At 36.7% G+C, this 18,471-nt stretch overlaps 1 protein-coding gene across 6 annotated transcripts in view; it reads right to left on the minus strand.

Moving 5' to 3' along the window:
• Positions 1-3,022: 3,022 nt before the first annotated feature.
• GRIK1 (glutamate ionotropic receptor kainate type subunit 1) overlaps positions 3,023-18,471 on the minus strand; it is a 428,591-nt gene continuing 413,142 nt past the window's right edge. For 3 of the 6 annotated variants that reach the window (XM_082460382.1, XM_082460380.1, XM_082460385.1), the window contains one exon: positions 3,023-12,617. In XM_082460382.1, the coding sequence (XP_082316508.1) occupies positions 12,462-12,617 (156 nt within the window). In that variant the 3' untranslated portion in view covers positions 3,023-12,461. Of the gene's footprint in view, positions 12,618-13,025; positions 13,113-18,471 lie in introns of all 6 variants that reach the window. The other 3 variants (XM_082460384.1, XM_082460383.1, XM_082460388.1) reach the window with 2 other exon arrangements.

Below are 18,471 nucleotides of genomic sequence, written 5' to 3' on the forward strand. Positions count from 1 at the left end.
GTGCCTCTGTTTGTCAGAGAAGGGGGATGGTTTGTTATTGGAAGAAAAAAGTCACAAGGAGAAACTTCAGAGGCTGACAACTTTCTTCAACTCCCTTTTCCCCTTTATATAAAGTATATAGCCTCCCATATAAATTAGGAATCTAATCAGAATGGTATGCTCCACTTAACTGGGACAGGTTTAATTGGGAAATCCGCTTAATCAGGACATCTCCCAGGGAACTGATTTAGGCCCGATGATACATAATGGCTATGATTGCAGCTTAAAGGAGGCAGTAATTCTCTTTAATTGAGACACTTTCAGGTAATTTAGTGCTGCTTGAGACTAGGTGTATGCGAGTGTATATGTGCTTATGGTTTCTCTGATTCAGTTTTTTTTTTTTTTTTTTCTATAGTAAGGTGTGAAGGACTGACTCAGACAGCAGCATACATCAGTTCAGCACTGTCCCAGGTACTCATCCCTATTCAAAAAACAAAGGAGATTAGACTCTTTGCAAAGAACTGCCATGCTCCTTTCAACAATTGGAACTGGTATTTCGGCCCATTTCTGGGTGCTATTATGGACTAATTAGCATTTCCTTTGTAACTAGTTTCAGGGGGTTTTGCAGGCATCAGAAGAGATTTCCTTTCCACTCTTTGAGTCTTGTTCCTCCTTTGCTTCTGAGTGGCCTTCCTGCTGTGACATTATACAAAATCTTGTAGGTTGATCTAACTTTTGTGGGGTTGAGCAGAATTTGAGAATAATTTTTACCAGATGCTATGGACTGAATTATGTCTCCCAAAATTCATATATTGAAGACTTAACCCTTAATGTGATAGTATTTGGAGATGGAGGCTTTAGGAAGTTATTAGGTTTAGATAAGGTCATGAGGGGTAGAGTCCTCATGATGGAAGTAGTGCCCTTTATAAGGGACATCAGGAGTGACATCATCACTAGCCTTTGACGTCAAGAAGACATCACTCATTTTTGTCTTCCCCACAACAACATTAATTTAGCATCTATCAATAGACAATAGTGCCTCTGTGGGAGCTGTGGGATCAGAACCATGTAGCAAGGGATCCAGGAGGAATCTCACCCACCTATGTAGCTAGTAATAGGCATACAGATCTTGATCCCTGTTGAGGATCCCTCATTGACCCTTGACCTGGCTCTAGCCCCTCTTGGCTGTGGTCCAGGAGACCCTGGAAAACACTCTTTTAGACAATCACACATGAATGAAAGAGACTTTGTGGAAACCCAGGTTTCCAGAGAAGAAGTTTCAGCACACTGTTGGAGCAAAAAATTTACAAGTTTAGACACATTGGAGAGGACACTCAGTAAAGACTAGAAGAGGTAACTGCTATTTCAAATGTGAAGACAACAATGCAAAACTTCAAGGAACATGAAAAATCAAGGATACATGTTACCACCAAGTGATCACAGTAATCTTTCTGTAACTGATGAGAAAGGCATGGAGAGCTTTTGATTTACCTGATAAAGAACTCAAAATAGCTGTTTTAAGGAAACTCAATGAGCTATAACACAGAAAGACAATTCAGCAAAATCAGGAAAACAATATGGAAACAAAATAGAAGTCATAAAAAAGAACCAAATGGGAATTCTGGACCTGAAGAATACAATAACTGAAAAAAAAAAAAAAAAAATGTAGAGCATCTACAGAAGAACGGATAAAGCAGATGAAAAAATTTGTGAATTAGAAGGTAAGACTTTTGAAATTATCCATTAAGAAGAGAATAAAGGAAAAAAGAATAAAAGAGTGAAGAAAAACTCCACGATCTATAGGACACCATAAAAGAACCAATTTGCAAGTTATTTGAGTTCCAGAAAGAGAAAAAAAGGGAGAAGGGTGCAGAAAGCTTATTTAAAGAAATAATGGCTGAGAAATTTCCAAATCTGGAGGGAAATTGGGATATCCAAGTTCATAAAGGTCACCAAACAAAATCAATTTAAAGAGATTCTCTCGACATTATAGTAAAACTGTCTAAAGTCAGAGACGATGAGAAAATCTTAAAAACAGCAAGAGAAAAGAAACTTGTAACTTACAAAGGAACCCCTCACAAGGCTATCAGTGGATTTCTCAGAAGAATACTTACAGGCCAGGAAAGAATGAGATGATGTATTTAAAGAGCTGAAAGACAAAAGAAAGAACTGCCAACCAAGAACAATCTACTTGGTAAAATTATCCTTCAGAAATGAAGGCAAGATAAAGACTATACCAGAAAAACAAAAGCTGAGGAAATTCATCACCACTAGACCAGCCTTATAAGAAATGCTAAGAGGAGTTCTTCAAGATGACATAAAAGGAAGTAATTAGTAACATGAAAATATATAAAAATATACAACATCACTGTTAAAGGTAAGTACATAGTCAGATTCAGAATACTCTAATACTGCAATATGGTGGTGTGTTAACCACTTAACTCTAGTATAAAGGTTAAAGGACAAGAGCATTAAAAATAATTATAGCTACAAAAATGTGTTATTGAATACACAATATCAAAAGAGGTAAATTGTAACATCAAAAACCTAAAAGGGGGAGCAAAAAGATAGAATTTTTCATGTGATTGAAGTTAAGTTGTTGTCAGCATGAAATAGACCATTATATCTATAAGATGTTTTATGTAAAGTTCATAGTAACCACAAAGGAAAAACCTATAGTAGATCCACAAAAGATAAAGAGAAGGGAATCAAAGATACCACAAGGGAAAATCATCAGTTCATAAAGGAAGGCAATAAGAGAGAAAGAAAGGAAAAAAGGAACTGTAAAATAGCCAGAAAACAATAGATGGCATTATAAGTCCTTACGTATCAATAATTACTCTAAATTATAAATGGTAAGACCCAGCTACATTCTGTCTACAAGAGACTCACTTCAGCTTTAAAGACATACATAGGCCCAAAGTGATGGGATGAAAAAAGATATTTCCTGCAAGTGGAAACCAAAAGAGAGCAAGAGTAACTATATTTATATCTAGCAAAATAGACTTTAAGCACAAAATGGTAACAGGAGACAAAGAGTTTCTATCTCTCAATCTTAACTTTAGACTTTAATAATAATAACACCAATAATAATAATAATAATACTTTGGCTCAAGCATTATGTACATACTCTTAACAGTCACACTGTTGACATGAGGAAACTGAGGTCTAGGGAGAAGTGAAGTAATTTACTCAAGTTTACACATGTAGTAAGTGGCCCAGGAGAGACTCACCCCAGGTCAGTCTAACTCCAATTCTGCACCTTGAATATGGTTGCCTCATTCACCTTCTAGAATTCCCTATACTGAGCTTATTCCACTCTTTTTTTCTCTCCCAGAAGCAACTTATGATATCAGGTGTCTGCATGAGTTAAAGTGTATTTCAGGAGACCTTGGATTTCACTTTGAAATGCCTAATAATCCTCCAGCTTTGAAAGGTAATTATTACTTATTGATTCATATAAATCTTAATATAGAAGAAAAATATTGTGCTGGGAAGTCTCTCTTGGCACCTCCACGTCCATTTTTCAGCTTGCTCTCTAGTTTAGGAAGTGATATTTGGAGTCAGAATCACTGGATTCTCATGACTCATGGATCAAACATGGGTTCTGGCTGGATTGAGCCAATATAAGGCCATCAGAAAATCAGAATCTTGAAATAGTGTAATCGTGGTTCCACTGGCTCCACTCTATCTGGACCTCAGGTTTACAATGAATGCATTTCTACCCTGAAGGCCACAGCTCCTGTTGGATGACCTTTTAAGGGAGTCTACAGATTCTGGTAACTGGTCCTTTAGACTTGGGGGTGGTAACAGCTCCCCATTGTTGCCACCTCTAGCTCTGCCCACTACTCAGGAAATAGGCCCTCATGAAACTGCCTTCATTGCCCCAATGGACAGTGCCAGGGGGTTCCTGATTTGACCCTTAGGTGAGAAAAGTTTATGATTTACCCAAAGGTAAACAATGAGTAAATGAAAGAATAAAACCAAGATTCAAGAATCATCTTGGGTCCCTGAAAGGAAACTGGATGGATCTAGCCAAACTTAAAGTAAAAATTCTGTTGGGAGGAATAAAGGCAAAAATCCCACCTAAGGATCAACAGCCCTTCTGTGGTTCACCAACCAGCTTCTGAATCATCTCCTATCCAGTTCCTCTAAAGATGCTCAGAGGACCACCAATAAAAGCTGAACTGATGATCTTGGACCTCTTTTAGATAGCCACCCAGAAAACTGACACCAAATCTTATCTGTAGCAAAACAGAGTTTTAATATTCTGATCATAAATTGATTCCACCTTTCCCCCTGTTATCACTAAAACTCTCTAATGTCCTAATTATACTGTCAGTAAAAAGAAATCCTTTTACTTCGACTTAATATTGCCATCTTTTCATGATTCATAGCTAAATAAATAATTTTAAACTACAAAAGCAATGTGATTTGGAATGAAAATTTTAGGACACAGCTCAAGAAAGCCCAACCCATTGTCTTAGGGCCATATTCTAGACCCTGGAACAAATGTGAGGTAGAAAATGCCACCGTGGATTCTATTGATGCTGTGATTAAAGGTAACAAAGTAACCTTTGAAAGATCTGAAGTGAAGAATAATGTCTTAAAAATGATAGTTTGAGAGAAAATACTCATGATGAGGACCAGCTCTTTCTCTGATTCAGCTGTTCATTCTGTGTAAATCACAAAACTGCTCTGGTGTGTCCCCATACTAAAGAGTAGCAAGTTCAAAGGCCATCTCCTCTGTAATCTTCTACTTCATCTGTTCAGATGGGCATGGGGTCATCTGAGGAAGTCACCTGCAGAAGTATTTGGTGGGGGAGTGAAATGCCTGTCTTCATGCGATTGGTGATGGTGGTAGGGAGCACACCTCTCCCTCATAAGGAAAAAGTACCACTTTTCGAGGTGGATAATCTGAAAAGTCTCTCACACTTTACCCTTTGTAGACCTCTGTTTTCATAGGTTGAAGAGCAGGAAAGGTCAGTGAGAGCACGATTGGAGTGATTGTTAATGAGACCTGAATGTGTACCTGGCTGCATGTTCTGTGGCATTTGTTAGAAGTTTCAGCACTCATTGCTAATTCAGGGGTAAAAAGAACAATCACATTTGATAAAATTTAAACAGCTTTTAATGCCACATAGAGCAATAAAACTGGCTAGGTGTTTGGTCCATCTCATAGCCCATCTTTCTACTTTAAATAAGCACAATATCAACTATCTCAGACAAATTAGAACCCCTGTAATCCTTTGATAATTGATGTTAGCATTTTACTATTATTGTCAGGAGTGTCCAACTCAGTTACAACCTACCTCTCTTAGGTTATAGCATAAGGCCCTCTTTCCTACTTCCTCTGTAGAGGAATAGAACCTCCCATCTCCACATCCCCAGTCTAGCATTTTTATAAATGTGAAGGTAGTTGCTGTTTAGCTGAACCCAGGAACCCTTCCTCCTCCTCTCCCTTCCTTCTTCCCTTCCTTCCTTTTAGTCTATTAGTCTTAAATTTTTGAATTAATACATTTTGTGGGTGTATAATCTCCTTTGCTAGCATGTTATATTTTTTTAGGGTCTGGGTTACACTTGTGTCTTTTAAATTACAAATGACTTCTGAGATTGCCAAGGCAAATGCAGACATTTATATCCAGGAAGAATCTCTTCAATATGGACCCTTGTTTGAAAGATCTGATTTACTTTGTGAGTTTCTGGGAACTTGCAATATTTTTTTATATCTTTGGGGAGAAAAATAAGATCTGGAAAACATAAAGGGGTAGGTAAGGAGGGAAAATATGAATCCAAGTTCTTTCCAAGAAAGCTTAAGAATGGAGGAGATGAGTAAAGTTTTATATTTTGGGGGTAATTTCATGGCCTCGGTTGGATTCATTTACACATTTAATAGGGCTAACATCCTGCACTGTGTGAGCCAGTCCTTAGGAGCGGTGGTGGAGAGGCTGATAATAGGGGGAAAATAAAATGCGGCACAAGTTACCAACATGGACGAAATAATTTTAAGGTCAAAGTGATTGAGTGCAGATAAAGGTCACTGGAGAGAGACAGAAAGAAATTAGGGAAAGTTTCAAGTACAGAATTAGCCTGGCCCTCTGTATATGTATGTTTTGCATCTGGAAATTTCACTCTGTGGTTGGTTGAATCTGCGGATGTGAAACTGACGGATATGGAGGGTCAACTGTGTTCATTGTACTTTGCCATTTTGCAGAAGGGACTTGAGCATCTGTGGATTTTGGTACGTGCTGCAGCTCCTGGAAACAATCTCCTGGCGATACCAAAGAACTGCTGTAATCAGTGGCATCTGACCTGAGTCTTTAAGTCAGGTTTGGATTTGGAGAGACGGAAGTGGTGAGAGAGAGGAGGCAATAAAAAGTTTCCACATAAACAGGAAGACATGATCCACACGCAAGTTGTAGTTGTTGGTTGGCTCTGGGTCGATGAAATTATCCTGGCGTGCGTCTGCTAATAGCATTATTTTCCAGAGGAAGTCAGAAGGAAATCATCCCGGAAATCTACGATGAGATTATTTAACATTTCAGGGAAAGATACCCTTGCAATTTATTTCATTTGCAACCTGCATGCTTATGAATCACTCTATTTGTTGGAATGTTGTGAAAAGGTCAAAACTAATTATATATTTGTTATGATGAGCTTAAAATTCTAGCTGTCATTTGTTACCTTGTTTCCCTTGAGACAATGTAGACTCAATTCCATCCCTACATTGGAGTTCAGAGTGTCATTTTTTAAAGCTTTAATGAAAATGTTTCTTTCATCATTATAATTTGGCTTATTATGCTTAATGCCACTAAATTACTTTTAAATCTTGGCAGGGCTTTATTAAAAATGGTCTCATTTAAATTTGCTGCTCTGGTACAGAATTCATCATGAAGACAAGAAAAAGCAGCCTGCAACTTCAGAGGCAGTCTGGAAGTAGCTTAATGGCAGATATAAAAGTACTGAAGACATTATTGACGCATTTAAAATTCTCTCTTATGTTGGTTACTTGAAAATCTTTATCTTGTGTGTGTTTTCTGAGATTGTTATATTTTTTGGTCTCTTACTGAAGAAGTTGCCAGCATGTATTCCTTGTGGGTAGATAGGAATGCAAATCCTAGAAAACTCAATGACATTTGCAATTATAGTCTTTAAAAATCAAGTGTCCCAACAAAATTTCACCTTTGAAATTTGACCTACTCAATTCCAATATTCTCAAAGGCAAGGACTATATCTTCCTCAAAACTTGCTCCAAAGATTGTCATTCATTATTCAGGAAGACTTTGTTTATTACTTGCTATATGCAAGAGGCTAAAAAACCTCTATAGAGTGATTGATATTTCAAAGAAATATTCTCATTCATTCTAGAAATTTACAATCACCTGGGAATTTACAATCTAATGGTGTCCTTTGAGATTACTGGAAACATGATGAGCCTTAATATACAGTAATTATCATATCATGCCATTCATATGTTTTTATTATGATTTGAATGACTTACCTTATGAATGAGAAGTGTTCAAAGAGTAGTTTCAAATCTGTAATGCAACTAATTCACAGATTTGGTGGAGAGTTCATTTTGTTAGAATGTTAGAATGTGTTAGAAGTGTTAGAATGCTTAAATATTGCTTCTAGGAAACAGCAATACCAAACATTGATAGGTAGAGGAAATTCTTTATCTGTTCTATTAAATGATGGTTCTTTAAAAATTGCCCCATGGATAGTTCTTTAAAAATTCAGTCAAGGTTTGCATTAAAACAAAAAGATAAGATTGTATAGTGCCATGGTTAAGAGCCTCTGGACTCTGAGAGATTGAAGTTAGAATTTTGGTTCTTTAAACAACCGGCAGTCTGACTTTGGGGAGCTACTTAACCTTTTTTCTTACAGTTTCCTTTTTTTGTGATGGGAGAGTATAACTTTGTAAGGCTGTTGAGAGGATGCTATGAGATCATGTATGCTTGGGACAAAGGCTGAATTTGGTCAATGGTACTTAGCCTCCAAAAAGTTAGGAAAGAACCACTGTGGTTGCGCTGATGGAGCAGGGTTATGCTGCACTGTTTGCCACTTCATGGTTAAGTGACTTTGGGCAAGATATTTAACTTCTCTGAATTTCTGTTTTTAACTTGGTAAAAAATATTTCCTTCAGGGTTACTGTGACTATTACATGAGCAAATGTTGTGAAGTACATACAATGTACCTGGATTTAGCTCATCCTTGTTAAATGATAGCTGCTATTACAATCATTAACGTCTGATGACATGACCTTGACATTTACTGAGAGCATAGCCCAGGTCAGACTAAAACAATGGGATCCATCTATCTATCTTTATCTATCTATCTATGTGTCTATCTATCATCCATCTATCTATCTATCATCTATCTATCTATCTATCTATCTATCTATCTATCTATCTATCTATCTATCTATCTATCTATCTATCATCTATGTATCTATCATCTATCATCATCTATCTATATCTATATTGCCATATATCTATATGTGTAAAATTTTTCTCATAATATCCAAATGAAATGTCAAAGTCAATCTGACTCCTTCCAGGTCATCCTGGATTACTTTGATAGAGGGTAGTTGTCCCTTGCCTTCTGTTGGCTCCTTTGGATGAGGCTCCTTTTTAACATCAGTAGAGGTTTCAGCTTTGTTAGTGAAACTGTGTGGCTGTCAAGAAGAGGAAGCTTGAGACCAATGAGCAAAAGGTCCTAGGACTTATTGTCCAAATTAAGATACTCGTGTGAAGGGCAGGGGGAGCCTAAATTACAGGACTTCACAATTTCAGGCTTAATGCAGAACCATTCAGGGCAAACTAGGATGTCTAGGCACTCTACTAATGAAGAAAAAGGGATAGGAAATGAGGGGTGGAAGGAAGGAAGAAGGATATGAATGTAAATAAACAAACAAACCAGACAATACATGCCCACGAATCCATTTTGGTGTCTCAGTTAACCTACTAGGCTGTGTAAAAATGGAGTAACTTCTTTAATTGGGTATCTTATGGACAAAGCTTAAAAGCAAGTCTCTCTGGTGAGCCTGTGACTTACTATGAGGACACTCACCTGCAAAGCCAGCCTGTTTCTGGATTTCTAAACATCAGCACGTCAAGATGGTCATTTCACTCCCAAGGCTTATGGGACCTTGAGTTACTACTTGTAAATGTAGTATATATGTCTCCACTCTGGAGGATTTACTGTTCCTATTTTGTCCTGCTTCTTTCTTCTACATGGTCATTATTTAAAAAAATATGACTGGAAAAAAGTTTCCCTCCATATACAGGACTAGACCTGAACAAACCTGAGAACTGAGCGTGCCTTTGAAGTCCCAGCCTCACCTTTTACCACCTCTTCCCCACCCCAATAGACATCTTCTCTAAGCACTCCATTACCTTAGGTGGAATGGCTTACTCACCCTAACCCTGTGCAATTCTGACAGTGAATGCCTGTCCTCTCCTTCGTCAGTGAATGCCTGTCCTCTCATTGCTGTAAGCTGGAGGATCCAACTAATAAATGACTCGAGCAAGTAGACTGTAATTTGAGCCAGTTTGTTACCTGATGCATTGGATCCTCTGATGTTGGAGAGACTCTGGTGGGCTCTACATTTTGGAACTGATAGACTTTATGTTTCTTTAAAAATCACACTGCATATATAGCTCTTAGGGATACCTTTCTCAGAATAGGCACTCTTAATTGTATTCCTCCTTTAAAACAACAATCACAGGAGCTTCTTAACTAAGAACCTATTTAGTCCTTTTAGGTCAGGCAAAGAGTTAAACTAAAGCAGTAACTGCTGAGATAGAAAAAAGAATGCTGATCAAATATAGTTTATCTTCACCTAGTTTTCTTTAACCTACTTCCTTCTTATTTCTGTCTCTCTCCAGCATCTTCTAGACTAAGAATGGAAAACTCTGAGCCCCATATGTATCAGCAACTCCATGGGGCCAATGCAAGTAGTGAATAGTTTCTCTTCCATTTTCTCTACACTGAAGACAAGAAAGGCTCAGATTTGAAACTTGAAAGGAAAATAAATTTTAACTGTGAACATCGTATTTCAATCAACACTGACTTCCCTTTCTCTTCTTGAATATTTCACCTGAGCCATCTTTTCCTATTAACATCAAGAAATTGCTGAAGGAAGAAATGTTAGATCCAGTTTTTAATTAACTTTGCCATTGATTTCTACATAACTGTGTATGAGTCACTGTTCTTTAGAGGAAGGGATGAAAATCGCAAAGATTAATAGTTGATCTCAGGGATTTTTTCTGGACCAGGTTCCAGATATTCTGTAGTTTCTTCTTTTTCTCTCCTCTGAACTCATTAGCTTACTCTGTTCTTCACCCCACCACACACAGACACACACAGAAACATATGCCCATGTGTACACATCAAATGAGCTTTCAGAATAAAAATATTGGGGGGAAAGGAAGGTGATTATATCTTACATTTAGTAATTAATATAAAAAAGCCCTGTTCTGCAATTTTGCATAGTTCAGTATATTATGCCTTGAATAAAAATTCAGCTATCGATAAGTGAAGAGGAAAGTGGTTAATGGGCTTTAAAATACCTAGAAGCCAGATTGACACACACACTTTACATATTAGAAGTTGATATACTTTTTTTCTCACAAATTACTATAACTGTATGTGAAAGGATATAGCACTGTAATATTTCCTGAAATGAGAGAAAATATTGTACTGTTAAATTAGAAAATGTAAAATAGAATTCCTTTGGTATAATTTTTAATGAACTGAATAAACAGCATATTTGCCCTGTCATATTTTCATATCATTCTAGTTCATTTTCAGCTAGTTGGATTCATCATATTTCTATTTGTAATTTTTAAATATAAGCATCTTAATGCAGTTTTATGAGCTACATTGTCTCCTATTTGTTGTTAATAAAACTCGAATTGATCCTAAATCTGAGTGTTGATCACAATCACTGAAAAATATCTGTCCAGTATCTGTTACTGCTATTTTAAAGGCCATTTTTTTTTTTCCATTTTATGTCTGGAACTATTTTTGTACTTAAACTCTAGAGGGACTAGATTAAACGTTTCTTTTAGTTGTAAAATAATCCTACAGAAACTAATGGGATTTAAATATATGAAATATTGATCCAATGCCTGCTCCTTCCCCATTGTTTTTTCCCAATACCTCAGCTCCCCAGCTAAGCATTCCTTCCTCCACACCCATTCCTCCACACCCAAATCCTGGTGTTTTCCTTGAACCCCCTCTTCTTTCCCTCATGACCACTTTCTAAATCTCTGGCTGTGTGACTTGTGCCTCTAAGTTACCTCTGTCATGTAGCGGTCTCTCTGGTACTCTGCTGGCCCAGGCTACAATATCCTTCCTCTGAGTTACTGAGCAAGGGAACCTCTCACTTCTCCTCCTCTCAGTCTTCTTTCTATCAATTCTTTATTCTCAGCCAGAGTGGTTGTTAACTGCTTAACCCCATTGTACCTCCATGCATTTTAGCTACCAAACTCCTTTTTTCTCTGTCATTCTAGCCCTATTTCTCTCTTATTGCAGTGCCTTAGAATACACTACTTCCTCAACTGGAATGCTTGCCTTCTCCATCTGATGTCTCTCTCTGCACTAGATTAACTCACCCTCCTTCAGATCTTAGCTGTACCTTCCTCCAGGAAGACTTCCTTGTCCCATCCCAGGTTCAATACTACTGCATGTTTCCGCAGCTTCTGACCTCCATTGAGGAAGTGCTTAATCCTGCTTTGGGTAATAGAATTTTTTTTTTTTTCATTTTATTATAATATATGCGAGGGCAGGGACCACATCCCTCTTCCTTACCGTGGGATCCCGAGAACCTAGAATGGTGCCTCAAATGTGGTGGACACTTTTATCTTTTTGAATGAATTTTCCCTCTTTAGCATCCTTTTATATTCACAGATGTTCCAAGTACCAGTTAAACTATTTATAAAATTAGATTTTAAAACACAAAGATGAATGGTTTCATTTTACTATAATCACTAGGTATTTGGTATAAACTAAAAGAATTTTTTTAACTCAGTCAGAAATGGTTCTGTCAGGCTGAGAAAGTAAGAGGATTCATCAAAATAGCAAAGTAGACAGCTGATGACACTTGGAAACCAAACATTGTGAATAAGAGCAAGTAATGGGGAACAAACCAACACTCAAACTTATTCTGGAAAAAAAACCCTGTTGTTTTATTATTATTTAGAAAGAACACACAGCAATTTATTGGGATGAAAGAGAAAAGGTGAAATAAGTGAACATACAAATTCATTTCAAAAGAATCCGTGCTGCTTCCCAAGTAATCTTGGTCTATGTGAGCTTTTGAAACTTTTGTATTTCTTATATCTGTATGCATAATCCGAGTTATGTATATAGATATATGGAAACACATAGCACAGTTGTCAGAAATCTTTTCTCCAAAAACCTGTAGCAAGCATGTGTTTTTCTTCCTGAAAGCTTCCTACAGGTGTTTTCCTGGCTCACGCCACACTCTCTTTTCTCTGAGTTCGTCTTTGATGACAAGTAAGGATACTTGTGAAGGAAGATTTCCCCTTAGTTCTCGACTTTTTCTTTAACTTTTTCTGATTTTTGAGTGAGAGTCCCAGTTCTTCCATGATGGCATTGAAAGAGAGACACTAGAGAACATGAAATAATAGAGCATCAGTTTAATCATCTCCGTGGTTCGTTGATCTGTCTCTTGCCTAGGTTTTTATGATTATGAGATATTGGTCTAAGACAACTGTGCCACAGGTAAATCCCCAGCCGGTTCCCACACCTCCTCCTCCACCCACTGGCCCCCCCCCCCCACCTTTTCTACTCGTGGAAACTGATTCGACAAGTCAGCTGGGCAAACTTTGGGGTTTTATTCACAAATGAAGTAGCATAAAACTACCCAGGTAGGCTCTCAAAATAGACAACTTACCTTTGCGGAGACACCAAAATAGAGTTAAATTAAGTCATTTCCCCCAGTGAGATGATCCAAACATTGATAGGATTATCAAGGCATACGGACACTTCAGTAATGCTATAGAAAATGAACAAACCTTCTCTACACCAAGGCTTTGTTTTTTTCTCCCATGAAACCTTACTTTGTTCCTAAAATAAAATCTAATTCTTGATGACTTTCCTTTCTGATAAAAAAAAAGAAAAAAAAAACAATTTTAAATTGTATATTTTCTCCAAAAAAACAGAGAGATCTGGCAGCAGCAATGATGCAGCTGTGGTTGAAATGAAAATAATATGGTACTGAACTGCACAGCAAAGACGATGGCATAATACAAAACAAAAATGGAATTATGATTATAAAATGTTATGCATATGCAGATGGCATATATATGCATATATATCTATTACAATTACACTATGTCTGCTCACATGCACAATATATAAATGGTGTAATAAGACATAATTTGCTGTCATTTCTTCCAGCCAAGATAAGATCTTTGAGTGACAAATTTCTGCTTGTATAGGGATTTCTACAAAGTAGTGTTGTTTTTGATGAGATTGCTCCTAAAACTTTCTCTAAAAACCCAAAGGCTTTGGTAAAGTTTATGGAAGTACAAGCATTATTCCTTTACCATTAACTCACAAAATAGACATAGTTGAAACCCAAATGATAACATGTCACCAGATGATTTCTTTAGGATGTGAGTGCCTGATAGGAAGAAATTAGTGCTCCATGTGTGCAGAGTATGGAATGTCTTCTGTGGTCCTTGGGTATCAATGTGCAACATGCTTTTTTGAAAATTTACACTCCACTTTGTTCTATAAAAGAGCTGATATATTTGATATAAGTAGTATTTTTAATTTATCTACTTGATTTGAAAACCAGACTTACAAATTTAGATTCTAGGTATAAATTATCTGCTTACCAGATATACACCTCTAAAAAAAGCCTAGCTGTTTGCATATGAGTTCTTGTCTCTTTTACATCTAAGTGTTTATAGGATTTGAATTTCATTTCCACTTTCCTATGGTATGAAAAAATGAAAATTCAGGTCACGCATGTTAATTTTCTTTCAAATGGTAAGTTGTGGCTTCAGTGAATTGAGAGGGTGTCAGGCCACACAAAGGAAAATTCAGAAATGTTTTCCATGAATTATACTTCAAAAAATGCTATGGCAATTATGTCACAAATGAAATATAATTTTTGTAACATTATGTGATGTGAAATTCGTGTTGCTGCTAAGATGGAATGGATATTTTATAGTGTCACTGTGGTAGACAGTGTTGTATTGGGGTTTTGCAAAATTTGTTCAGAAATTTATCTGAATGGAAGAAAGTTTTTTTGCACAGGACATTTCTGGTTTCAGAAAGTTCATTAAAGTGGAAGGAGGGGAGAGAGGGAAGGAAGGAGGGGAGAGAGGGAAGGAAGGAGTGTCAAGGATTTTACATACGCTGTTACACATAAAACTCACAACAGCCTTATAAAGAAAGAGTTATTATGTCCATTATATAGATGGGGAAATTTACTATCAGAGATTTAGGTAAATTGCCCATGAAATATGGCTCATAAGATAAAGAGCTTGCATTTGAACTCAGCCTGTCTGACTCCCCAAACTTAATTGCTTTCACTTGAAATCTGCTACACCATCATTAATTCTTTTTATTAAATTATTATAAAGTACTTTCTGTGGACTCTTTCCCCATAAAATATGTTAAGAAATTATAATCTTTTTGTTTTATTTGAACTCCCAAATGTTTGATTTTAGACTCTTCACTTTGTTTTGCACTGAAACGACAAAAATGGGTCTCTAGATATGACTCGTGTGGAAGACACAACCAGTTTCACAACACAACTTGAAATCCTTCCTTAACCTATTTTGGGTAAAGGGGCAGTCATAGATCTTATCTTGACCATATGTATCGGTTTTTTCTTTAAAAACAGAATCCTCCTCCAAATTTTTTATTGCCTTAAAATACAACAATCTTCTTCTTCTTCTTCTTTTTTTTTTTTTCTTTGATTACCCCTGGATATTTATTTCTTGCTGCCTGTGTGAGAGTGAATATAAATATAGTTTTATCAGTGGTCTCGTTTCTCTGTCTTTGGTCACAAACTGTGATTTCTTTTTGATTCTTACTTTGTCTCCAACTGTCAAAAAGAAAATGGCAAGATATTGGGGCTGACCTTTCTGCTTCCAAGTTTTTGCTGTAGTCACAAAGAAAGATGACCTTTAAGGCCCCTACCAGCCATGAACTTGAGTAAGCAACACACTCTCATATCCACAGGAAATGAAACTGTGAAGGTCATCTTTCAGCACAGAGTGGCATGGGAGGGGCTCATATTCATTAATCAATTTGCCTATTGTAATCTAAGAACTAAAAATACATATAACATATAAAGATTGAGCTTCTGAACTAGGATCAAAATTATAGTTGCTTTCCACAACTTTCACTTCTGGACTTGGTTTTCATGAACCCCTTCATGTTCATACAGCCACAGAAAAATTATATTTAAAGCATGAAGGTTTAAATTTCTAAACTCCTTCATTAGAAAGTATCAAGCATAATGATGTCCACCTAGCTGCTTTGCTCGAGAGGCAGGGAAACTAGGGGTAGGATACTGCAGCAGTATCCTCCAGTGCTTTGCAGACTCTAAAATCCCCTGGTAGCTTGGATCCTAGATTCTCCCATTTTTCTCTGGTGGATGGAATTCATATTTTTAGTGGATCTATGTATATAACCATGAATTATAGTTATGAGTTGGCTCCTGGTGTCAAAATGCTGGAGTTGAAGTTTCAGCTATGCTGCTTAGTAGCAGTGTTACACTGAACAAGGTGTTTATTTTCTCTTTGACTCAAGTTTTCTTATCTGTAAAATGGAAACAGTAGTAGAGTCCTTTTCATAGAGCTATTATGAGAATCATTAAGTTGACATACATAAAACACTTAGCATAATACCTGGCACATAATAAGTACCTCTTTCTTTAAAATAAAATGTTATACATCACTAGAAATATTTTAAGTCTACAACACTAACTGATCTATCTATCTATCTATCTATTATCTATCTATCTATCTATCTATCATCATCTATTTTTTTTAGTGAAGCAGAAAAACAGTGACAATTTGATGCTTCTTTAATTTTAACCTTTGCATGCCCTTCTCTGCACCAATTCCTTTGAACTTTTTATACCAGTGTTTTAGTTCAAGTAGGTTCTATTCAAGTAGGTTTTATACCAGTGTTTTAGTTCAAGTAGGTTCTATACAGTGTTTAGTTCAAGTAGGTTCTCCCTCTATACATACAAGTAGGTTCTATGTTTAGTTCAAGTAGGTTCTATACATTAAAGCCTAGAATTTTCAGTGCCTATTATTATTTGTTTTACCCAGCCCATAACATGTTTTGGTGTTTATGTAATAATAGACTTTATGACAGCTTGTATCTTGCCCATGATAGGTGCTCATCTATAAGAAGGGAATGGAAACTAACTGCAGTTCCTTGCCATTTAGAAGTATTATCATCTTTGTGCATATGGGCCCATTTATAATGAATCCCCATGATGATAAGTTTGATAGGAAAATTCACTTATAAATGAATTTACAGTAGTAAACAATGTGACTGCCAGTTTTGCTGTTCCTGGCACAATGCAAAGATAAAGTGAGGTGTGTGTGTGTGTGTGTGTGTGTGTGTGTGTGTGTGTGTGTGTGTGTGTGACTTCTCTCATAGAAGAAAGGAAACGGAGAAATAGAAGTTAGTCTATTAGAGACTGTGGCTGAAACTTCAACTAGCACTGTAGCTCTCTTGCCTTTAAAAGGAGAAGGACCTGCTTCTTTATTCTGCAGAATGTCATCCCTCTTCTCCACTTCTTCAGTGCCTGTGGTGTGTCCCTCACGAGCCCCCCTTTCTTTCCTTTCTCCTGCCTTGCTTTACATTCCTCTTTGGCTTGTTTCTCTTTATAATTGCTGACTGCATGACATCTCCTTTGGATTAACCCCAAATATTTGATTTCCTGGTACTAGAGTGAACCTGAACATAAATTATTCTCCTCTCCTGGCACCTTTATCTTTTTATTGCAAATACTGCCCTGGAAGAGTTGGGAGGAGTTAATCAAGTTCTTCTTGTTTTGTACTTAAAATAAACTGCCTTAGGAAAAAAAAAAAGTCTAGGGTAGAGAATGATTTTTTATGTTGTAGGAAAAGTTGTGTGGTAGAATTTGATTGTAGTTTACAATATTGAAAGAACCAAGGCTAAGCTTTCATACTGGTTGCAAACTTGGCATCAAGATGTGAGTATTAGATGAATTCTTGTTGTATATTTAACATTTATGCATTCAGTGCTTTCATTCATTGGTACATTTAGGAGAACTACTTTGAATACGTAATTTTAAGGGTTTTTCTGACAAATTATGTTTTAGAAGGTCTGGTCTAGCCAAGAATATAATACAGATTTTACATTTTTTTATAGTTTTCTCCCTTTAATTTATTAGGCTCCTTATTCAAAGACATTTGAAGTGATCTGTGACATTGTCTAGTAAATTTTCACCTTATGCTTAGAAGAAAAGAAGGATATAGATAACATTAATGTCATTTTATAGGTGTAAAAATCTTTCATTTTATGTATAGATCTGCTTTAACTTAAAGGCAGGCTGTGATTTGAAGTCTTTTGTAAATATAGAATATCAGTAAATATAGAGCGGATAGGTTGCTGAGAAATAATGCGATTATTACTACTATTACTATTATTTCCTTGGTTTTGTCAAATTATTGCCGTAGCTGTGCCGAGACAATGTCTCAATGAATTTTTTTTTAACAAGAAGGACTAAGCATTCACATCCTTAATACTTTTAAACTCTGAGGTCTAATGTGGTGTAAACCTAGAATGTTCAACATGCTTTGGGCCTAGAGTCAGGAAGTTTTTTAAGGAACACGACAGAAGAATCCTACTCGTATGTTTTCTACTTGAAGGCTTTGGACAGTCTGGTCACCTATGTGCACAAGTGTTTTACTTCTTCACAGGATAATTGATAATCTAAGAACAGAGACCAGACTTTAATCATCCCACATTAATTACAGGAAGGAATAGGGAAGGGGAGTCTTGGAGTAATTATACAGGAACCATCTTTGTGTTCAGTTCTCGTGTTCCAGAACTCAGAATTTAGGCATCATTTACTCCGGTTTTACCAATTTTCTGGGTTTGTTCCGAATTCCTGGTCATCTTTCATGTAACAATCCTTAGGATTTCTAAAAAAATGGATCTGTGAGGTTGAGAGTTAGTCACCATATTAGCTTTCAGAATAGTGGTTATGATGAATTGTACCCAGTAGCTAATGAGGAAGCTGATTCTCATCTCCTAAGTCTGTGCTAAAAATCTCAGGTGGAGGAAATTTCGACACTGAACAAAAATGTCAAAGTGTGCTTCCCGCCCTTATCCTCACCTGTGACCCAGCACCCGTTCCTTTCACAGATCATTTCCCTGCTGATGCTTTAAACTGGCTCTTCATTGGTAACCACTCCCTACAGTCCTGTCTTCCCTTCCTTCGGCTATAGCGCG

This window comes from Balaenoptera physalus (genome assembly GCF_965194825.1).
Source record: "Balaenoptera physalus genome assembly, chromosome: 4".
Classification (NCBI taxonomy): domain Eukaryota; kingdom Metazoa; phylum Chordata; class Mammalia; order Artiodactyla; family Balaenopteridae; genus Balaenoptera; species Balaenoptera physalus.